The sequence below is a fragment of the Poecilia formosa genome, unplaced genomic scaffold (assembly GCF_000485575.1).
Source record: "Poecilia formosa unplaced genomic scaffold, Poecilia_formosa-5.1.2 Scaffold7, whole genome shotgun sequence".
Classification (NCBI taxonomy): Eukaryota; Metazoa; Chordata; class Actinopteri; order Cyprinodontiformes; family Poeciliidae; genus Poecilia; species Poecilia formosa.
Genome location: NW_006799946.1, coordinates 255,698 through 279,736, shown reverse-complemented (window position 1 = coordinate 279,736; position 24,039 = coordinate 255,698). Strand labels below are relative to the sequence as shown.

At 41.5% G+C, this 24,039-nt stretch overlaps 1 protein-coding gene across 6 annotated transcripts in view; it reads right to left on the bottom strand.

The window, feature by feature from the left end:
- LOC103150461 (C-terminal-binding protein 2) overlaps positions 1-24,039 on the bottom strand; it is a 115,802-nt gene that overhangs the window by 18,070 nt on the left and 73,693 nt on the right. For 5 of the 6 annotated variants that reach the window (XM_007570106.2, XM_016680731.1, XM_007570090.2 and 2 more), the window contains 2 exons: positions 6,877-7,031; positions 1,630-1,774 (listed from right to left, as the gene is read on the bottom strand). In XM_007570106.2, coding sequence (XP_007570168.1) covers positions 1,630-1,774; positions 6,877-7,031 — 300 coding nt within the window. Of the gene's footprint in view, positions 1-1,629; positions 1,775-6,876; positions 7,032-20,208; positions 20,327-24,039 lie in introns of those variants that run through there. The other variant, XM_007570114.2, reaches the window with a different exon arrangement.

Below are 24,039 nucleotides of genomic sequence, written 5' to 3'. Positions count from 1 at the left end.
TAAACAAAAGATCAAAGGAGGAAGATGGCAGGCAAAACTCTCTGCGTCGGAATCAATGGAAACCATTTGGAATGGAGCACTTTTCACAGCAACACCTCCAATCAAACACCTGCTGCTATATTGATTCGGGTTTTCTTTAAAGTAAAGCAGTGTTACCAAAACCCCCTTCATGTTTGGTCATGTGACGAATCCATCTTTTAAGTAAATTCCACATATTTTCATTGGGGTCCAGGGGTCAGGGCGGATGTATTAACCCACTAAAAACATGCACTATCTTTTGCATAAGCAGTTTGGTGTGTTTGGGATTATCGTCCTGTTGGAGCACGCATTTAAGAGTTAAACTGAGGCAAAGTCGAAGACTTCAGAGGTACGCTCCCCCTCCCCCCCCAACATGCTGTTGTTTTTGTGTAAATAATCAGAAATAACCCCACAGCATAATGGCACCACCACCATACTTGACAGCTGCTACTGTGTTTCTAGATTTGAAAGCCTCACTTTGACTCTTCCGAATATACTTCTCATTACCGGTCAAATGTTTTGTCTCATTTGACCGCACAACTTTTTCCCCCCCAGAAAAATATTTGACCTCCACATGCAGATGGTCGCAAATTTCTAACAAGCATGACGGTGTCGATTCTGGAGCAGAGGCTTCGTTCTCGAGTAACACCAATCCTGTGACGTTTATAGCTAAATTAAAGCCTCAGCAATGATTGAGAACACAGCAACACTTTTTCCAATTCATAGCACGTTTTGAGTCTCAAAGATTCCCGAGTTGTTCCTGAACTTTTAACCAAATTCCCCTCATATAACTACTTACACTTACTAGAACTGATAATTTAGAAATATGCAGCTCTTAAGATATGACTCCAAAATAGTTTTTTTTTTTTTTTCATTGTTTGGGTACATTTTAATCATAAATATTTACCATTCTTCTAAGATTTTCATTGAGTTTTTCCATTGATCTGCATGTTGCTCAATCAAACGAGGATTGTCAAACAGACGGCTTAAAGCTATTTTCAAACCTTAAGATAGAGCGGTACAGTAAGGCAACAAAAAGGAGGAAAAAGTGTCAAATGCCGGGGTCTTTTCCCCGTCTATAAAAGAAAACACAAAAACGAACCACTTGATTAGCTCCCAAACTGAACAAAATCTTTTCTATTAAAAAAAAAACAACTAACAAACAAATTAATTAAAAAAAAAAACTTTCTGCAAGACCTAAAGGTAGTGCCAAACTGTCAGCCAAATGGCATTTGGTGGTTAATTTAATAGCGTAAACCTCAACTAGACTTTGTAAACTAGACAGTAAAAAAAAATGCAATGCCAGGATCATGATCAGCTTTGCCATAACCTCACTTTTAAAATGACAACCGAAGCAGCCACTTGTTCTCCACTACTGGACTCTGATGCTAAAAACTGAGGTCGTCATCACAAACCATTGCAGCATTTGTTTCGGCTTTAGATCAAAGCCTATCCTAATTCCGTGTTGTTGCTGCACCAAAATAAAAGCATTAAGAACACACTGTCGGTTCAAAATGTGAACACGATAGTTCACACGAGCACAAGAATTCACGTGTAAAACGTATACGTGAATAGAGGGATATTTAAAACCCCAAAATAACAATTCATTACCTAGCTCTCCAGCCGCCTTGATGTCGATGTTGTCATATCCGCTGCCGATGCGGATGATGATGCGTAGGGCTTTGAACTTCTCCAGGTCCTCTCTGGTCAAGGTGATGGTGTGGTACATCATGGCTCCCACTGCCTCATTTAGCACCTGCAGATAAAACCAAGACAAAAAAAAAAAAAAGAGACAAAAATATTTCCCTTTTCCTTTTAATTAAATTCGTATCTCTTGCCGTGTGCTTACAAAATCTGCTTCTCCTTTGAATGGACTTTGCAACTTTGCACAGATCATGTGATTATTCATACTCATTAAGCCAAAAGATTTTTTTTTTTTTACCCAACAGGATCAAAATGTTCCTGCACTGGATATGTGTAGTTACAGCCACCAGAGTTGAGTAGCTGGTTGTCTTCCGTTGAAACACCAGGAGGCCTCTGCTCTATTCAGCTTCCCACTGACAAGGGACGCTGCTTTGGGTCGACACCAGCCAAACTGACCAACAGCACAGGCTGCAGAAAGCCGGACTGGGTAAGAAAGAAGGCTGTGTGCGGTAAGAGCCCATGAAGACTGGATAGAGAAGAGGAGGAGGCATTCTTAGTGTGTGTTTGCGTCTGTGTGTGTGTGTGAGTGTGGGCAGGGAGGCAGGCATGGACAAAAAGATAAGGTAGAACTCTGGAAGGGCTTGAGAGAGTAGAGCATCTGTCAGTCCAGGATGTTGAGAAAGGCCAGAATGATGTACAAGCAGCGGAAAAAAATAAATAAATAAATAAAATGTTGCAGAGTGCATTTGCCTGGATCTGTACTGCTGCGTGATCACCAGGACTCCACTCAGGGTGTTTATCCGTCTCCATAGTGAGGTCAAGACCGATTCTGACTAGACATTCACAACAACAGAGTCAAATTTTGCGCTAAGAAGATAATATTTTAAAAAAACTACACGCCCGTGCCCATCGCGATCAAATATCAGTTTCAGAGTTTCACAGCGTTGCATCAACTTCTCTTGAACGAACGCTCTAGCCAGTCTTTCTGTGAATACATTTAATGCATTTCTGTTTACTTAGGAACTGCACAGTATATAAACTATTGATTATTGTCAGTCATTAAAATATGATCTCTCTCTTTTTATAAGGTGTATGTGAATATCTGCATAACCATTTCAGCTGTTCATAAAGCCGTTCATCCACAAAAAGCAAAAAAATACAAATAAACATAATTACACCTACTTTCGATGTTTGCAGAGACCAGCTGACTCACCTGAAACGACTATTGATTAAACCAAAAATAACTAGAAGTGACCTCCTGCTGGTGGATAATCATGACTGGAGTCACATAACCACATTTCTTTATGCTGAGTGGATTACATAGAAAATTACTTTCAGTAAATGGCGATGAAAGTAGATTTAAAGTATCTTTAGTTGATGTGTAGTGCCTGCACTGGTTCCCTTAGCCAAAAAGTCACACGAATAGACCAGAGCTGCAAACGACAAAGATGGCAAAGTGAGGAACAGCACCAGAAAAATATCTTTATCCAAACGACATTAGAAATGATAGTCAAGCTTTTGCAGCACATGGTAAAAAAAAAATATAACCATTAAAAGGTGCTTAAGAGGATAAAAAGGAAGAAGCTATTTAATCTCTTTCAGAGGACAGTGGAAATAACTTCTGTTCTTTTAATGTTTGTTCAAAAAGGTTTTTTGTTGTTGTTGTACAGCTACATAATTCTGGTCAGTGAATCAGCCTGGGAGCGAACAGATGTTCATTGTTTAAAGCAGAAAAAATAAATCCTGTCAAAGGTCAAGAACTACAGTCGGAAAGGAAATAGGGATGTGCCGTCAAGCTGTGTTAAATTAATGCAAACCTTTGCATATATAGTTAAAGTAGTTACTTTTTAAGTTCACGCCAGAAAGTTTTGGGGTATCCCTCAGAAGATCCAAAGAATCGGCAGTGGATGAATCTGAATTGTGCCACCTGCAGAGATCAGTAGCAGTGAAGCACCCGAGGGCTCTCAAGGTGACCTGGCCTGCTAGTCGGTTTGATGAGGATCTAAACTACTCCCCCCTCAGTATCTGCCCGGGCCCCTGTCACCGCCTAAATAACAGCGCTACATTCACCTCCAGCCAAACTGAATTAGCTTTCCTGTGATTAGTAGATTAGCTCTGAATTTCCATACTGCTTTTATTAGCACTGTGTCCTGGACAGGCCTTCCAGATACTAGTTCAAGGTTAAAACACTCCTTACACACACACACGCACACGCACACACACACACACACACACACACACATACCAACACACAGGCATGCACACCAACATCCCTCTGCACTGAAAGCTGAAATATTTTTTCATTTTCCTTCTGAGCTTGAGGAGAAGATTGTTGGAATTTGGTCATTTATTTTAATGAATATTTTTGATCATTATTTTATTCAGGGTTCCAACAAATTTTCCGTCTAAAAATGTCACCCTTTTCCACACCCGATTTTCTTAGGCTTTTATGGACATTTTTAAAATGCAACACAATGAAGTTCGCCATGAATTTATAGCTGTTATTTTGGCAGCGGGCAGGCTTTAAGTGTGCTTCAAATAAATAAACAGAAGCTGGGAGAAAGGAGGGAAAGATGGAGGGATGTGGGGAAGGGAGAGTGGAAAAAGAACAGATGGAAGAAAGGAAAAAAGGTAGGAAGGATCATTAAGACGACGAGACAGTGAATAACAATCGAGGGAAACTTTTCATACTGTTCACACCTGAAATCTAATTCTGTACTTTTCAAAACGGTGCAAGAACTCTGAGTGTTTCGCCACTGCATGGGAGCTTCAGAAAAAATAAATATCACTTAGACGCCTATCAAACAGAAAACCATTTGTGTGTGTTTGTGTGTGTCTGCGGTTAACCGTGGAAGGATTTCATGGTTATGAAGTCACCCGGCACACGGTCCAGGGTGGACGCAATGTGGTTGGAACATTGAGAACAAACTTTTTTTTCCCATCTGACAGGAAAAGCTGTTTTGTTAAAAATAGTTGCCGCTTAAAACTACTAAGCATTGATCACTTAACAAAAGTGCAGCAGGGAAATGACAGAATAACCCCATGTTTAGGATGCTATCAAAACCTCCTTTTGACCTCATTTTTAAAATCCACGTTGGCAATAAAACAGGAACGTGAGGAAAAAGGGAGAGTAACATCTCATCTTAAGTTAAGAGTGTACTGGAAACGTTAAATAAGGGCAAATTCAGCACAAATACACACAAAGAACAGCCAGCTGAAAATTTGCATTTGTAAATGTTCCCATTTACTGGAGAAAGTTACAAAGACGAGGAGAACGGTACTAATTTCAAGCTTTTGAGGTTTTGTTTAAAACCATTCCTTTTCCACAACGGAATAACTAATTTGCTCTGTACTGTTCTAATCAAAACTCAATAAGCTTAAACATATGCATACACTCCCACTAATAATTTTAAAATGGTTCCCTAGGCAACCACCCACTGTTTGAATCCATCAACCAGCTTCTGGCATAATTTTGGATGAATATTTTTCAACTCTTCTGTGATTAAGTTGGCTGTCTGATAAACGCCCAGTCTTTGTCATAGTCCATTACGTTTCTAGAAGCTCAATGTTGGCCTACCTTATCCTGCTGTTATGCTTTTGAGGTGACTCCCCCTCCCCCCCTACCTGTGAGTTTCAACCATCTAGGTGATGTGAGTTAGAAATGAGAGAATTTGGAAGTAGTCCAAATCCCGCTTTGTGCAATGTCCCTACTCCACTGAGATCAAAACAGTCCCATAGGATGACACTGCCACCACTTTGCTTGATAACTGTTTGTGTTCTTAGGTCTAAAAGCCTCAATTCAAGAAAGACTCAAGAAACACCTATGGTCACTTGCTCGACCGATCGTTTTGCGCTTTATTTGGTTTGTTCAATCAGGTTTGGCCCTTGAGAGACGCCGTCCTTTGGAAACGCCGACTTCGCCTGCAGACGTACCTACTTGGTTCCGTCAGTTTCCAGCTCATGGCAGGCCTGAATCTTGTTGTTTCTGAACATCCTAGCCTAATTGCTGTATGAAAAACCATCGGAGAAATACTTTCAAGAGAAACTACCAGCTGCAGACCTTGATTACTGACATATTATATTATATTATATTATATTATATTATATTATATTATATTATATTATATTATATTTACTGGGTTCCACTACATCGCTAAGCTTAACACTTTCAGTGGCTGAGTCAAGCTGAACTGTGTGATAAGCCATTCTTGACAGAATGCCATGTGGGCTGCGATCCAAGCTTTACAAGCGGTATATGAGGCTGTAACGACCGAAACAAACACAAAGGATCATTGACCTTGGCGGACGAGCACAGGTGCTGAATTTCACTGAAGTGGGTTTGTAACGTTTTTCTTGCTCCGTCATCGCTCGAGTGTCATCATTCTCGTCTCGCCTTAAAAAAAAAAAAAAAAGTTATGGATCCGGCAGGAGACCCGTTGGTCTTTTAGTTTTACACAACTCACAACTCGCAACTCCAACGTAGGCGCGCGGACGCGCTCGTCTACATTATGCAGAAATTCCACAGTTATCAACACTACATCTCTGCATACATGCAGCGCAGGAGAGATATTGGACATTTTCAATCTATCACGCCCCTCTGGGTATCCAGACTGCGGGTTATTACTGCGAACTGCTGAATATGCTGCTGAGGTGAACATTACAATCATGTTTTTCCTGATAAGGTAGTGTTAAAAACAAACAAAAAGGCACCCCCCGCTCCCCTCCCTCCCTCGCCTCTTCTCTGCCCGGGGTCTTTGATTGAATTGATCTTTATGCAAATGCTTCTTTTTTAATATGTCCTATTTTCATAAAGACAGCGAGACGAAAAGATGTAGCGGCTCGCTCTCCATCTTCAGATGGAGAGATCGCTCCTGGGTGATACCCATCTCTGCAGACGTATATTGTTTTGCAGCCGGAGCGCTGCATAAAAGACAATAAAGAACCTCGACAAGCCAATGTAATTACACTGCATCCCCGCCGTACAAGACTCTCTATTAGAACAATGGCACTGATATAGGCATCACGCCCAATGCCCCAAAGTGACATTAAATCATAATGAAGCCACTATTTTTTAACTGCCGAGTGTACATGAGGCCAATATAACACGATTCACACATCAGCTCGGTGATCGAGGTGGACACGAGCAATCTCCCCCATCAGCTTTCGGTTGCTACGGTGCACGCCGCTGTGTGTGACGAAGAGTGTGTGTCCTACCTTCTCGTGGATCTCCTGTGTCGACTGGGCATCGCAGAAGGCGACGGTTGCTAAGTCTTTCAGGATGGGCATCTCCACGGTGCAGTCGCGTCCATCCAGCAGTGCCACCAGCGGGCGCGGATGCATAGGCCCGTTCATGATTTGGGGCCGAATACCTAAAAGAGACACGTGAGAAGATGGGCAATTAGTGTACAGGGTTGTGTTTAAAGAACTGTGGGAAAGTCTCAACTAATGTTTTTTTCTTTGCTTTCAAGAAGTAATGAATAATTAAGATGCTCCTGAATAAATAGTTCTTTAGGATTTTGAAGATTTCTCAAAAGACATTTCTGACCCTTTTTTTCTTTTGAGAATCTGCCTTTTTGTTGGTCTGGCATTGCCTTATTTGACACTTTGACACTAGCATTCCGTTTGATCAGATTTTTCAGACATGTAGAAAAATTAAGCGCTGGAGGAAAGCTGGAAGGCAACGACGGGTCTACTGCACATGTACAGCCGCTGTTGCAGAATCGCTGCAACTGTGGCTCAAATGTGGGTGGCACCTTTCGACAGTGCCTGGTACCATGAACCCTTCTTTTCGTTTTCATTTCGCTGAGCTCTCCCAGAGAACTGAATCATTGGGTAATCATTGGGTCATTCTGCGGGACACTGACCCAAAAGAAGCGCAGCCTTTAGAAAACGTGTGAGGCAGAGCTGGAGAGAAGAGAGCATAAGAGAGAGACCAGAAGAAGAACAACCTAAAGAGATGTGGCCTGTTGCCAAAAAAGGGGTTGGGATTCCTTTCCCTCCCTTGAATAAGTAAAATACTCAAATTAAAACTTGGAATATTCCCAATTTTTGGGGGGAAAAAATTGGGAATAAAAGGTTAATTTAAAAAGCTAAGACTTCTTACATATATCAACTTGGAGTGGCGGCGATTCTGCCTGGCAAAATGCAATGACCCATGAATTGCCCAGGCATAAAAAGTCCATAAACACAAGGATGAGACATTTTGTACAGAACCAAATGAAAGGCTGACAAGAACAAGAACTGAATTGCCTAAATAAAAGCCAATTTGGGGAGTAGAACTTGTTGATAAAAATACCAAAATAATCAATATCAATCCGTTTAGGTAAGAGGAATGTTTTCTACCCTGTATAAAGGGAAACAGTTTTTTTAAAAACATAATACGAGTTCATCAGCCACAGCTATAAAATGCTAACTAATGCTGCATCACATAATGAAAAAGACAACAGAAACAGCAACTGATCAAGAAATTGAACATGCTTAAACACATCTAATACTGACAATGCTACCAATAGCTGATCACACAGAGACAATGCTTACCTGTTTCTCTTACTGAATCTCTGAGTGAACATTAAAGGCAACAATTTGACGACAGAAAAGCCGTCTCTACAGGAAGAGCAGATTGTACTTCTTGAGGAAGTTTGGGTCACATATGTACTACGTATTGAGGCAATACTTTCATCAGACAGCAAGAATGTTAAAAAGAGTAGAGCAAAGCTGTTTATTGTTTTCAGATTTCGACCCGTCTCCAGTGGAACACGCTGAGTTTGCACTAAAATCTCTACAGTGCAAACTCATGCAAACTGCTTCTAAACTCGCTTGCATGACTTCTTAAGTTCTGGGCGAAAGCATCAGAGTTTACTAAAACTGAAAATGGAAAACTTGGCAACAAACACTATCATTTCTAACGTCAAAGAACCATCAAATCAAACGCGCGTCGAATTAAAACGTAGCTGGTTTCGTTGCATCATTCTGTTCCTGAAAAATAAAAGGCTGGGCGTGAGTACAGGAGGTGATGAGAATGTAGCGGGAAGCACGGCTGCTCCGTACTAACAAGGCCTGCTCAATAAATCAATGCACCTACTCTAGACTGGATTAGATTTACAGGAACACTCTCGGAATCACAGCTCTGAAACACCTGCATTACACTCTGGAACTGTGCACCTAAACATGAGCGCAAGCAGCTAAAAGTATATTCACACAGCAAAAAAAAAAAAAAAAAAAAAAGAAAATATATTCCCTACGGTGGCGCTTTGACAACTACAAGCTGAATGGACAAGCATTTCTTCGCTTTTAAAGGCAAGGATTCTAGATTTGCCTCCATTGGGGAATGTGTGTGTGGGGGGGGATAAAAAAAACCCTGCAACCGGCACCTTCACAGAAGAGTTTCATTCGCGGCGTGCCTCAAAAGAGCAATGTATCACCGAAATGGAGAATGCTCGAGAAAACGTTACAAGCCTGGAACAAACCCCGTAGCCGATTCACATCTGCACGGCGGCGCGGCTGACAAAGCATGTGTCGCGTTTATGGTTCTGTCGCCGAGCGGGTCGCTTCCCCATTTTCTCACTTAGACTGAGGAGAGCGGAGTGGAGCCGCGTTCCCCCGGTGGCTCGACCTTCTCACACATCCCCGCAGAAAACGGCGTGTCGCGCCGAGAAGACAGACAATTATCAGCCCTGCTTCATGCAATGTTAACAAGTGAGGAGAATAAATATTCATGCTGCTTCATGTACAGATGGACCCGAGATGGAAAGACCGCGTTCCTTACGGATTAACAGCTTTTTACGCCACAGAGATCATGTTTATCGCTCATGGCTAGCAGCAATGGGTCAATCTAAGATGACGTAACACGCTTAAATGAATCAAATAAAGACCTAAAAGTCTAATCTCTTTCATGGTATCTCTGCTCGTCATTTGTTTTTGTTTTTTTGCCCCTCTTGGGTCCCGCCACTTTGTGTTGTTTTAATTTTAGAATAAATTTGCCTATGCTGATGCAAATTGCATAAACATGCGAAGCTGCGCATTTTGGCTGAATTGGACGTGTTTATTAGTCAGTCTTTCATATGCCTTTCAAACTAAATCACTAAAAACACCTGCTTTTGGAAAAGCAGGTGTTTTTCCAAAATTGCTAAAAAAAAAAAAAGACACAGACTGGTCCCCGAGGCTGCCATGAGGTCAATAGAAACTTTGAGAATGAGTTGCAGACTGAAAAAGCTGGACTGAAACTGATGCTTTGTCCAAAAAATATATCTGGCCCAAAACAACACTTGAGCATCACTCAAATGGTGGTGGTGGCGACGTCAAAATCTGGGGTTACTTTAGTTCAAATGTAACAGGGCTTATTGTCATTAAATTATTAACACCTTCAAATATCTGTTAGTTTTAGCCCACAAGCCTTTCGGGTGTCTGTTGGAAAGATGAAGGCGAAAATAAGCTTGCGCTCCATACTGCAATAAGTTTAAGCATGTATTCAATAAAATAAATGCAATGGTCACTTGAAAAACATTCATATTTTTGAAATGACCTTACCAAGTCCAGATCTAGAGATAACAGAATATCTACGTAAGAGCTGTAGAGACAGATAAGATAAGATGTCCTCGCAATTTGATAGTTGAAGTAAAAAGGAGCTTTATGAAAGTATGAGTTTAAGGGTGTGCACACAGATTATTTCATGTTTATTTTTTATTTTTTCAAAAAATTTATTTTTCCAGATGACATATTTAAATAAATGTGGAAAAAGTACACAGATTTTTTTTTTATATCATCTAGTTTTTATGCCACCAAATCTGGCATTTTGTTCAGCATGTGTACACATTTGAGTGCAAAATTATGGGAGTGGGGGAAAAAAAAAGGCTTTCATCACTGAAACTGGAATTTAATGGGTTCAGTTCAAAATGTAATAATAAATGTTACACTGACCACTGACCTTTAGTTAATCATTTAAAGAAAAAAAAAAAATTTGAGCAATATATGTATTAACTGTACAACTTGAGACACAGGTGAATCACTTAGAAGACTCACTTGGTCAGCGTGCATTGGGATTACGTCAGCCTGATTAGGGTAGATAACAGTGAGATTAGGAGGTTTAAGATTAATAGGGTTGTGTAGCTGTTGCAAGCACAAAAATAAACAGATGTAAGTGGTAAGGGAAAAGCAGTGTGCTTAAAACAGACCGAGCACTGCCTGTTAGCCTTAAAAGCTCCCAGGGGTCATATTAGAGGTGAGGGAGATGAAAGGGGAAAAACTGAGGACATAAACGACAGGAGAGGCGCGCAGAAAAGGGAGCAGTCCAGCAGTGCAGCCTCTTAGGGCAGGCCGAGTGGATATCATAGCGCGAGAGGGTTCGCCTCCCCGTCGCCTGTCTGTTGTCATGGTGATCGCTTGACGGGCTTTTGCTGTCCGCTTTAGCACCGCTTTATTTTTAACACCGCTTGCGTGCAAGACAAGGAGTGGAGGTCGGAGGCAAAAACCTCCGTTATCCTCCACCGCGTTTGTGGTGCCGAGACGCTGTGCGCCCTGATAAACAGACAGCCTGACCCCTGCCAGTGATGCCCCCCCCCGCTCGGCCGCGGACAGGTGATGGCATAGCGACTGTCTGTTGCCTCTGATTTGTGACAGCTCATTTAACATTAATAGAGGCAGTTGGCAGAAAGCGGACTGCAAATACAGAATCCATTACATCTGCAATTACGAACCTGGATCAGACAAATTAACTAAGCCTTTAAGTCTAAAAATATTCACTGATTAGCGAGGTCAAACACAACATGTTTATATTATATAACGACCAGCATGGGGCAATATGATAAGAAAACAATATTTTGTGATTAAAGTAAAATAACATTGATTACCCTTTTGTAGGTTTCCTTTACAGTAGAGTCTCTCAATTGTTGTTTTGGTGCTTTATTTTCCGACTAAGGGACAATAAAAACATATCTGTATTATACTCCGTATTTTTATATTAATGGACGGATAATTTACTAACCAATGCAGATGGATGGACGGCAAACTATTCACATGTTCCATGCTTTCCCAAACACTCGCGTATTTTTTCAGACCGTGCGACTTGACATTTGCAGTGAAGTCGCCACTATGTAAATAAAAATGAGCTGAAGCCACCAAACACTGTTTTGGCAGCTGAAACTCTTTGCAACACTTTCCAGCAGCCCTCTCTGAGTTTGTTTGGGGGGATTTTCCCCCAGTATTTTCAGCAGAAATCACTGATTACTGAAGGGTTTGTGCAAGACATTTCTTAGCTCTTTCAGCAAACTGAGACACAGCGGAGAGAGCGAGGTGAAAGTTTTAGTTTGCATCTCCTCAAAAACAACCTTGTCTTTGCTCTGATCGCCACTGGACTTTTTGTGTGTGTGTGTGTGTGTGTAAAAATCAGAGCAGTGAGCTAAGCAAACTTCCTCCACCAGCTCGACAAACCCATTCACATCACACCGATTTCTTGTAACGTGAACATTTAAAAAAGAGAGAAGAAGAGGAAGAAGAAGAAAAAAAAGCATCAACTGCGGAGCTCTGCCTTTCAGAAATAAGCCACAAGTGCTATAATCGAAGCGGTGCTTGTATGTAACAGTTTTAGACAGGAGTGGGTGTGTAGGTGAGAGAAGCAGTGGATGAAGCAGGAGGGGAGAAAAGATGTTGGCAGGCCCCATCAAACCCTCAGGCACAAGTTAGATTGGCTGAACTCTGTGAATCATCCACTGAGTTTCTCTGTGTCTCTAGCTAACCTTTCAGTCTCTTACTCTTTAAATCTCCCCGCTGCAGACTCTTTCCTCGGCTACATCTCACAGCATCGTCTTGCTGTATCGCGCTTTATTCCTGGGGATCCTTGTGCGATAAGCATCTTCTGACAGCTCTTCTTTCTCTGCCGAAGTCTGGCTCCGCGCATTTGTTTGCCCGCTGCGTGTTCGAGTCATTTATCTCTCTTCTCACATAAAATTTCCTACCGACCTTGGCTATCATTCCTCAGCTGTCTTTCGGTGATCTCCAACCTTCCCCTTTCCGTCATTCCCTCACCTCGACTGTCACTCCTCCTCCTCTTTTCCCATCATTTTCTCCTCCTTCTCCGTTCCAGAAGCTAAGGCGCACGCGGCGCAGCGCGGATGTGTGTGTGTGTGTGTGTGTCCTCCATGTGACAGGCTGATTTTCACTCTGCTGATTTTGATGGAGAGGAGATGATGTATTCAGGCTGGGGAAGCACGGAGGTGACAGGCAACACTCCCCTCGTGGTAAACTGACAGCGTGTATATCAAACCAGCCTCAACCAGAATCACTGGGTCTGTCAGCCTCACAATGCCGCCGCATGCGCTTCTGATAAGTGATCCATTCATGACACCCTTATCAGCACCTTTCCCTCTGCGCCGTGCAGCTTTGACAGCATGCCTGCGGTTTGTGCGTTGGAAATAGTCTGTAATTATGTAGGATAGAATTTCCTCCGTTTAGATGTTGTTTCTTGTGGGAATTTTAAGCACCTTCTTATTAAAGTGGGGGGAAATAGATTTAGAGTGATGGCTGTGTGATTAATTATGCTCAGGTCAAAAATACCTAGCGGCGAATCGTCTGAACTGGATTAGGATAAACGTGAAAATTACACAAAATATTCAGAAATTCCCAAAGAGGGAAAATAAATGTTCAAGTTGAGCAATTAAGTGAAGTTTGGGTTTTTAGGTGAAAGAGCTGAAAAAAAATATATATATATATATCCCACACATTCTATGTATTTGAGAGGGATTCATGTAACAATAGACGCAGATGAAGCGTACAGTCCCCAAAGTATTCGTATCGATTAGGCTTTATCATATTCACAACCGTTTAATTTTTCACAAATGCTTGTAAAGAAAAACCTAAAAAGTGTTGAGTGTATTTCTACGACGCCCCATAGGATGACATTAGATAAACTCCTGCGCAACCAAACGCATTCAGAACTTGCAATAAAACACATAATGTGTTATAACACGTGTGTGTAATTTAGTATCAGTATAAATCCAGCTCTTTGGCAGAGGCCTCCGAAATATCTTGGAAAACATAAGGGAGCAAGATTCATCGTGGAGACCAAAGAACACAGCAGGTAGGTCAGGGTAGGTAAGTTTAAACTAGAGCTCAGTTATAGAACATCACAAGCCAATCTGCAAGCCAACCAAGACATGGCCGTCCACCTAAACTGACTCGTTGGTCAATCATTAACTTCTGGAAGAGCTGCATAAATCCTCAGGTGGGAGACTCATGTCATTGAACTGCGACATGAAGTGGTGGCAGCATCAAGCTCTTTAGCAGTAATATGGAAGCTGGTCCAGGGAAATCCTGGAAAAGTTTGTTGCAAAAGACATGATGGGGCTTGAAAAACTATTTTAAAAAAATTATTCAAAATATTACATCGAAATGGTTCATATACACAAGATTACTTTGCTTCAAAAAAGAAAAAAAAAAAACACTTTGAAGACCAGGTATCATCTTCTGTCTACTTCACACTGATGGCTTATGCATAACTTTTTTATTGCCTATCTCATAAAATACCATCCAAATATATTTAAGATTTTAGCTGTCAGGTGACAAAATATGAGATGAATACATTTGCAAGGGACCAACTTCTTATACAAAGACTCTTTAATAGATCAAAGAAAAAAAAATGCAATAAGACTAAGCAATCTGCAGGAAATTGTAATTCCGTCCAAGAATAAAAACTGTAACGCTCTAACGCAGATGTCAATGTGTCAACCATTAAATCTTAACTGAAGCGTTTACTGTCCATCGCACATAACTACACATTGCTTTTATCCGTAGTGTATTTTTAAAGATAATTAACCTCCTTGATGGTTAGACCTAGAGAAACGCGTCACATTCTGCCAAAGCTTCACATAGGAGGAGCTGCTCAGGGAGAACCAATTATCCAGGTAGAATCCTCCATTTTCTACCCTTTAGGCAGTCACCAGATCTCATCAGATTTACTGTCACCTCCGGATTTGCTCATATTTAATACAGACCGAAATTTAACTCCTGGGCTGGTTAACTCCTTCTCGGTTAGCTCTCTGCTTTAGCAGCGGTGTGGCGACGTTACAGAGCAACATCCAAAGAGTAGCTTCCAGCAGGTCAGCCATGTTTTTTTGTTGTTTTTTTTTGTTATTGTTGTTGTTGTTTTTCCAACAGGCGCTGGCGTTGCCGCTTGCCCCCCTCATGGCAACCAACCAAAGATTTAAACCGAGCTGTGAATCGTGCGGAGATGAGAGAGGGAGATGCACTTAGACATGGTGCATCAAATGTCAACAAATGTGCTAATCACTGAGGGCTGGAGCACGGTGGAGTGTTAGGGGGCATGAGAGAGTGCTCTTAATATCCCTCCTCCGTTAATTAATTCCCCTCGCTTCCTTTCATTCCTCTGTCTTCTCGCTTCCTCTGCTTGTTGCTAAACTGTTGCCAGGCTGCTAAACGCGTGTGTGGATTTTATTTATTTATTTATTTTTTGTTTCTAATGATTCCGCTGCGTATGAGTTAATTTTCACTAAGGGAGGCAGATGCCGCTGTGCATTTACCTGTGCCAAAAGAAACGTGCAGCACACTTCGACACAAATACACAACCCCTGCTGGGTCTGTGTAATGATATAGTCTGTCAGATCCAGAGCTGCGGTTAATGATTTTTCTCACTGGTGATTAGTCCTGAAAATGATTTTCCCCTCTTCAAAATTAATTACCTCTAAGCACTACAACAAGTCAAAAGCAAATCAACAAAAACCAGGGATTGAAGAGATGTCTGCTTGTTTAATTACAAAAATAAAGACATAAAAATAAAACATATTTTACGTTATGAGATTCTCGGGTTGAAGTAAAACGATCGCGCTGTTTACTCAAATTCATTTGCGCCACAACACAATCTTTATAGCCACCGTAACGTCGTCTGTTACTTATTTTGCCGTTTCAGTTTACACAGTGTCTTAAGCAAAAACATCCAACAAATTACTAGATTCAGAAGCAGCTTTTAAGTTCTTACTGAGCAGAATATTCACTGTTTGGAGTTATGTTCTTTCTGGAGTGCGAAAAACAGAAAGCTGACATCTACTGACTCACTCCTGCAGCCAGCTGCTTCACAGACACGACCTATGAGACTTCCCAACTGTGGTTTTTAAAAACAGAGATAGTGATGAATGGCGCTCTTTGGTTTTACAAACTGTCGCTGCCAGCGATTCGCTGTGCATGTTTTGTTGCAAACGTAAGAAACGAGACAGCAAGACCTGAGGAAATCCTGACAATGCTAACTGCAGCAATCGCTACGAGAGTTTAGAAAGTCAGCGTGGAAATAATTTTGTCTTCGTTTTACAGAGATTTTGCTTGTTATTAATAATAATTGACTGGTTGGGAAGGATAGACAACAATAGTATGTGAAGTATTTTTAAATCTTTAATTAGTTGGGAAGAGAAAATCTGAACTTATCAAAATCTTTATTGTGAGACATCAGAAATCAGCCTTAAAACTCTGAATGGCGCCTTTCTAATAAAAGAACTTTAAACTTTATGCGCACCACAATGAAACTGCAACTATTTAACGCTTTCATATACCATAAAACTTGTAGTAGGCTGATTACTAGCCTTAACATGGTAAAAGCAGGCCATATTAAAAAAATGATATCGAATGTTTTTAATTTTTTTCAAATCCCGGCAACAACGCATCCGGTCCCAGGTGGTCTTAAAATGAAAACCCCTTTCCTAATTAATTAAAGAACCTAACAAAGACAAGAATTAGGTCAGAATCATATTTATTTCGGAAAACTAGGGTTGTTCCAAAAAAAAGAAAACAAAAAAAAAAAACGAAGAAAGCAAAACATCTTTTTAGTTAGAATACAAGGATTTTTAACATCTACAGAACCTCACATCTTAAGGGTTTTGATTCTAATCACCCCAGTAGAGGAATGGAGGCTGGAGGCCTCGGATTTTCAGCCAGCAACACTTAGTAAGAGAGTCTGGCAGCAGGATACAGCGGAGCAGCGCTGGGAGATGAGACCAGAGTTTCCATTAGGTGGTGGTAGGGAACGGGGAGTCTCTTCCTACCGCTGGCCTCTGCTGCTGGTGTTAGGTTGCCTCGGATGGGGGGGATCGAGGGGGGAAAGGGACCAGCAAAGACGTGAGGGGTGGCTAATGGGAAATATGATGTGGTCATAAGTGAAGAAAAGAAAATGGGGAAAAAGACGGGACAGAAGAGAAGAGCAGGGCAAGAGGAAGGTAGAAATGGGGGACCAGACAAGCCACTCCACTCCACTCCACTCCACTCCACCACGCTCTCATTATCATCATCATTATCATCTGCTGTTACCAAGCAACCCCACGCTGCTGTTTGCTAGTGTCGGTACTAGCGGCAGTTTGCTAGTGGCCGGCAGTTTAACCCCCCGAAACACGGTCGCCATCAGGCAGTGAGTCAAACAACAAGAGGCTGGGATGTGAACATCGCCTTGCATGGACGCTGCCCTGGGCCAGCTCTTACTTCTGCTGCTCAACGGAGCCACTTTTATTTCCCCTCTTCATGGCTGCTACCACGACACAAAGATCTACAGAAACAGCTCCAATTTGGGAAGGTCTATTTTTCATATTTCCCTTTAGATCATTGCTAAAGAAGACACCACAGAATGACTTCAACTCGCCCAACATAAACGTGGCCTAATCAACAGCAAACATACCACTTCTAAGGAACCGTCACGTCCCTATTGACCGAAATGAAAGCAATAGCAAATGTGTTCTCGGCACGACATAGCAAATTATGTTCTTTATGGTGCTTGTTCGTCATCCCATTTTAATACCACCCTGGGTTACTGGCCAGATCAAAAAACTGCCACTCTCCTCGCTTGTAAAACTTCCCCTAAGCAAACGTGTTTAAGTCTTGATTAAAGCTGCAACGGCATAAAATCTAGAATAAATTACAGCCCAGAGCCAAACTCAGCTGAAATAACTTTTTATTCTCATTAAATTGTGACACAGACAACTGAATTACAGCCGTCTTGTTTTGTGCCCTACAATTCTGGGTCACAGGCAAAAATAACAGGCAAACTGTAAGTGATACAAGTACATTTTCCAAGCAGTTTGCTCAAAAGTTAAACAAGCTTGGCTAAAATTTGAGGTCCACAAGTAAAATAACAATAATAACAATGTTCACCTCTAGACCTGACAAACACACATCTCATAAATACAACAACCAAAACTTTGAGGAAACAAATATGAGACTCATTTTTGTGGTGCATTCTTTCCCACTGGCGCTCTTTGGTTCTACGTACTAACAACTGTACGTAGACAACAAAATCCCAGCTGGGCAACAATGACGGATTATCACTGATGCATTTTAGAAAGTGCAACTTTTTGTAGGGAGGGTGTCAAAGAAAGGAAACGGGTCATTCTGCTTTGTGTGTATTCGGGTCAATGACATCACAAGAGGCGCACATATCAGGCCGATCAGCTGGCTTTAGTGAACTCTATAGCAAGCAAGCATGCAGGTTTTAACAGGTTTCAAAATAGACTCTGATGCAATGAACACTTCTGAATGACGAACTTAAACAGAAGCATGTAAACAAACAGAACCCCACCACAACCGTCAGAGCAAATGACAAGAGATGTCCCCTCTGAAGAGATGTCTACAAATCACTGGTTGTCACGGTAACGCTGCACACATGTATACAGGTTCTCTGTAATGTTTCTCGACAGTAAAAGTAGTCGATGCCAGCTTCCAAGTTTGCCTACTTTTGTTTAACACGGCCACCGTGCGGTGTTAAACAGTAAAAAAAAAAAAAAAAACCACACAGTTGGCAGTTCAGAGGTGGGCATGTTCTCCAGTGAAAGGGAGCGTTTGATTTAACAACTGGGAATATTTACCCACCGTGGGCTTTTTAATGGTTTATTCCAAGCTGTTCACAGTTTCCTTGAATTTATGTTCATCAAAACAAAATCTGCATTACATGACTTTGAGTCACTTTAGAGCAAAATGAGAACCGAAGTCACCACTGGCATTTTATTTTCTTCACCTCTATCACTTAAAAAAAAAAAAAAATCATTTCCTGTTTATTATGTTCATTCAGAAATGTATTCACCTTTCTTATTCGGTCACTGCATCATGTCTAGCTCTTGAATTTGTAAATACTTGCATACGTTGTAACACATTCACTGCTCAGATTAGATGGTAAGGATTTTGAAATGCATCTTTAAAAGGATTTTCCAACTAAGAATGAGCAGAAGGACAGCCTCTGAACACAGCTTCTTGTGTGAAATGGGTTAAAGCTTGTTAATTTCTAATTCAGAAGCACTAGATCATTTCTACTTTTTTTAAGTACTAATGCATATTAATATTTTTAACAAAAATATCATTATGTTACAAAACAATTCACAGGAGTTGAAAGAAATCCTTTTTCACATATTGAAATACCTTTATTGACAAAGATAAAGATGTTAAGTTTTCATGTGCTATATTAGGCTTCAGTTTTAGTTTCTAACATAGAGCAATTATTTTAAGCAGACTAAATGAGATTAATGTCAGATTGCTCATTTTTAGACTTCTGCCTTATGTGATGTCACCAGAAGCATGTGCGACGGAAGCTTGTTTTTTGGGAGGGCAGCAGATTTCATTTTGACTAAATTAAACCTTTGGAGAAGTGAAAAAACAAAAACAAAACCTAATGACATTACAGTACAAGTTACTGCATAGGTGGCAAGCTATATCTGAAATGAGCTTGACTGACTTTACAGAAAAGCCAAGCAGACAGCTTTAAACACACCAGTGTTCCACAGTTTGCAACATGCATTAAAGACAAGCTGCAAATGCAAAGCGATGCCTACAGGAACACACCGATACAGTGGGAATGCACTTGTATGGAGTCAGTAATTAATGGATGGAAACCAGTTTAGAACCTTGGCAATGAGCCAGCAGCTTGACTGTGGTATAATGCACAGATGTGCCATTAAGTCAAACAGCACTTTGTTTTCCTCTATGGAGCTTCCTTCCATTTCCAATGGCACTCCGCCAGAGTGTGTGGTGAATTTACACAGTGGCTGAAAAGAAGGAGGGGGTGAAGAAGGGAGGGTGTAAGCACCCTTTGTTGACAGCCCCCTCTGTGCCCTTCACTTCTTTCACTTTCCCAAAAGTAGCGCACAAAGGCCACTTGTCCTGGCGCTGCCAGTGCCCCACCCCTGTCCCCAGCTGGCGGCTCGCCACACCAGTACGTCCCCCTGCCAAGAAATTGAGCACACGCATGTTTAAAGCGGTGCCCTCTGTGGGGCACTGACGAGCCGGTACCCACATGGCACAACCGGGCTGGAGACCCGCACCCCCTACCCCCGTCTTTTTTTTGTTTTTTTTGTTTTTAATTCTTCCATTGAGACCCCGAAGTGTCGCAGGTCGAAAACCAAAACAAGCCAGGTGCAGACGGCCACGTTACTGACCACAGCGACCCGCACACACACGTCAGACCCCCTCTTATTCATGACACTCACACACCCCACCACCCACTTCCCCTCCCATCTCCCCCGACATGCCAGACTTTATTAGACATCCAGAAAAGAAAACAGGAAACATGCTGCTTGCCTGGAAAATGTTGCCTCCACATTCTTAAAGGCTCAGAGCCCGAGCATCGCAACAAAAACAGAAGTCGGTGGTTGAAAAGTTGGAGGTGAAAAAAAAAAGTTTGTAAACAGAAAAATCAAAAAGGAAGACCCTCTATGAAAAAAAAAAAAATCCAAGAAGGGTATCCCCTCCTCCTCCTCCTCCTCCTGCAATGCCTTAACCCCCCCTCCCCTCCCTGCCTCCCTCCTCACGCAGAGTCACTCTTCTCGCTCTGGCCTCGTCAGTGAAGGGAAGGGGCTTCTGCACTGCGAGTTCACACTAAGCCCCCCGGCTGCATCATCTTTTAGTCCGTGCCTTTCATGGCTGGGAGAAAAAAAGAAGCACCGTTCACCCCTCCGCTGCGTCTCTGTCCACACACACGCACAAACGCCAGGAAGATGGTGCTGGTGATCGGCTGCAGGAGAAAAGAAGGAAAAGCTTTTGTCCTTTATAATCTCCCGAAGAAGAAGAAGAAGAAGAAGAAGAAGAAAAAACGCGGTCAGGGGAGGACGCTAGCTGGAAAGTCTCTGTGCTGCGTCCTTTGCTGTCAGCTGCGCGGCAAACAATCACTATGCATCCTCTTGGTTTGGTTTGTTTCAGAGGGAGAGAAAAAAAAAATCTCACCGAAGATACAAATAAAATAAAAAAAAAAAAAAAGAATCAGTAAATCAGAAATGCCAGCTTGAACATGCGGAGCCGTGCTCTCTGGGCTCACAGGCTGCAATCACTTCATAGGATCCGCACAAGCACAATCCCTCCTCCCTCTTTTCCCCCTCCTCCTCCTCCTCCTCTGCCGCCTGCTTCTGCTCCCAGTTTTTTTTTTTTTTTTTCCCTTTTCCTTTTTTATTCCTGATCTGGACTCCTCGGTGTTTTCAGAACGCCTGCCCCATTTATTTTATTTTTTTTTTGCGCCGCACTTAGCTGCGCACACTATTCCTGACTCTCTTCTCCTCTCCTTCCCAATTATTTGGTCCCTCCTATCATCTTCTCACATTCTACAATATCCAACCTTCTTCTTTTCTGCATTACCCTCGTCAGAATTTCAGTGTTTCACTTATTCAGATTTCCAGAGTTTGCCAATCTTTGCAGATGGTTTTAAACTATAAAATGAAAAAACCCCACACTATTTAGCAGATATTTTCACAGGAGTTTGACTTTATGAAATCAGGAAGAATGGATGGATAGATGGATAGAGGGATGGACATATGAATGTATCTTTAGTGAATGGGATTTGGAGTAAAGTATGGCACTCATCAAAATGCAATGTTTGCTACCATTTCAATCAATTGTTGACTGTATACTATCTTTTATGAATGTACTTTTGCTGAAATGTGCTATAAAATTGAACCTGATTGATTGGTAAAGTAAAATTAAAGTAAAATATAAAATTTATTAATATAACTCCTGACTTTTTTTGTTCCCCTCTCTGCTTCATCCCCAAACAGAAACCTGCGCCCATTCCGAAATGTTTAGTGTCACAGTGGGAGATTTGAGTGCTGATATCTAGTTAGAACAATACTTTCCGCTTGCAGCTGTTGCTGATTTTTTAAGGAAGTTATCAGAGGGAAGTGTGCTAAGTTCACAGTTTGATCCCAGGAGAGAGGAAGGTAGGAGCAGGGCTGGAGTGACAGATCGTTTGGCCGAATGACCGGCAGGAGAAGCGGCTGGTTGGGTAAAAACAAAGCAAGTGGAGACTCCCTGCCACTCTGCAGCAAGTTCAGGGCATACCAGAGAAAACACACACACGCACACGCACGCACGCACGCACGCACGCACACACACACACACACACACACACTTCATCGACTGCATGACAAGCGCAACAAATATACAGAAAGTCCGGCGTCAGAAGCAATTATCAGTGACAGAAAAGTGGAAAGGTGGATCCACTGTGGCACTGTGTGGCTGGAAGTGTCCATCTTTGTAAAAAAAAAAAAAAAAAATTTCACCTGCAGGGAATAATGATGTGCATTCACTTCATGTGTGTGTTTGTGTGTGTTTTTCCTCAGCGGCAAAAGCCAAACAAGCAGAGACGCGGCACGTCACCGGAGCCGCCGTCTACAGAAACGACACATCTGAGGAGCGTGACCATCAAAGGCTTCAACTTCCTGCCAGCCGGCGAAACAAACACACACACACTCACACACGCACGCACGCACACACACACACACACACACACACACCCTTGATGGAGTGTGGGGATATGGCTGCCCCTCTGATCTTTCTGGCTTCAATAACATAAGAGAAAGTGCAGCAGAGGGTAGAATGAGAGGGGTGGGGGGAGGGCTACTGACAGAGATATGTTAATATGGAACATGATAGAGATGGATCACATCCCAGCAGACACTGAATCAATCTGGGAGGTTGGGAATTTTTAGGGATAAAAGCAGAGGTAAAGGAGGGTGAAGTGTGAAGGAACACTGCAGGTTTGTTTGAGTGGTCCCCTCTGATGCCACGGTAAATAGTGCAGAGCGTTTTCACTTTTTAAATGTTTTGTTTAACATAAAATTAGGCACACTACAAATGAATATTTTATTCTAGTAGAATAATCCGCAATGAGTCAAAATTTGGAAAAAGGCTACCTTTTACATATATTGAGTACAAAGGACAAAAAAAATCCATGATTGAGAAATTACAGGTAACAAGCTAATGGATCGATATTTTTTACAACCCCTTTCTGGCATTTCACATGTCTTGGCGCTTACAGAAGGATTTTTGACCAGTCGTTTTTGCACATTCTGTCCAGAGTTCTGGGTTCTTGCTTAAGCTCTCTTCTCTTTGGTTCACCTCGTAGGTTTTTAATAGGGTTTTTGTATGTTTGTGTCTGCTTTCCATCACTATCCTTCAGAAATGCCCAAGGAGGACAATTATTCAATTTTCTAACAAATCAAACCAGATTTTTTTTTTTTTTTAATTAAGCAGAAAAGTAATTCAAATAGCTCAATGACATGGATGCTGCCAAAGTTCAAGAGAGGAAGAAGAAAATGCCCACAGCAAATTCTCTACCATACTTGTGAGTTTGAGATAGTCTTTCACATTTATTCCTTTTTTTTTTTTTTTTCACAAAACATCCACCTGGAGTCATTAATGCAGAGAATCTCAGTCTTAGTGTCATCTGACCAAAGCACACATTTAGAGTAAATATCCCACTAGTGATAGACAAACTCCACTCATGCTAGTGACAGTAGCACAGAAATTTTATATATATATATTTTTTTTTTTACTCCAAATCAACGACGACCAATTATTTTTCCAAACAGGCCCACATGAGGAACTGTTAATGATGACAGTCCAATTATGATTGTAGCATGATGACGGCAGCTGCATTAATTGGATAAACAAATATTCAACAAACATGAAAATAAACTTTACGCTTTTATTAGTCGACTGCTATTAACGGTAGACTCTGCGATTGATGGCTATAGTTTAAAATTTCATACTAACAACAGAAATTGTATTCTATTTGACTGCTAATTGTTTTTTGAAAGAAAAAAAACAAAAACAAAAAAAAAACACTTAAAAAACATCACAAACATCGATGCCCTTATATTTCACACCAAGTTTCATAAAAAAAGGTTGACTCAAGATGTGATCCATGCTCAAACGGAGCCACTTTACAATTGACATCAGTAAATAAATAAACGAGTAGAGCTGCGTAATGTTAAGAAAAGTGATGGTGTGAAATTTTCGCTGGGCACTATCGACTCTGAGCGTCAACCACGGTGAGACTTCATTCAACAAGGTAATTGCATTACTGGGGCCTGCCATAAGCAATGCATAAGGAGAGCAGTGACTGACCTGCGAAGCAGGTCA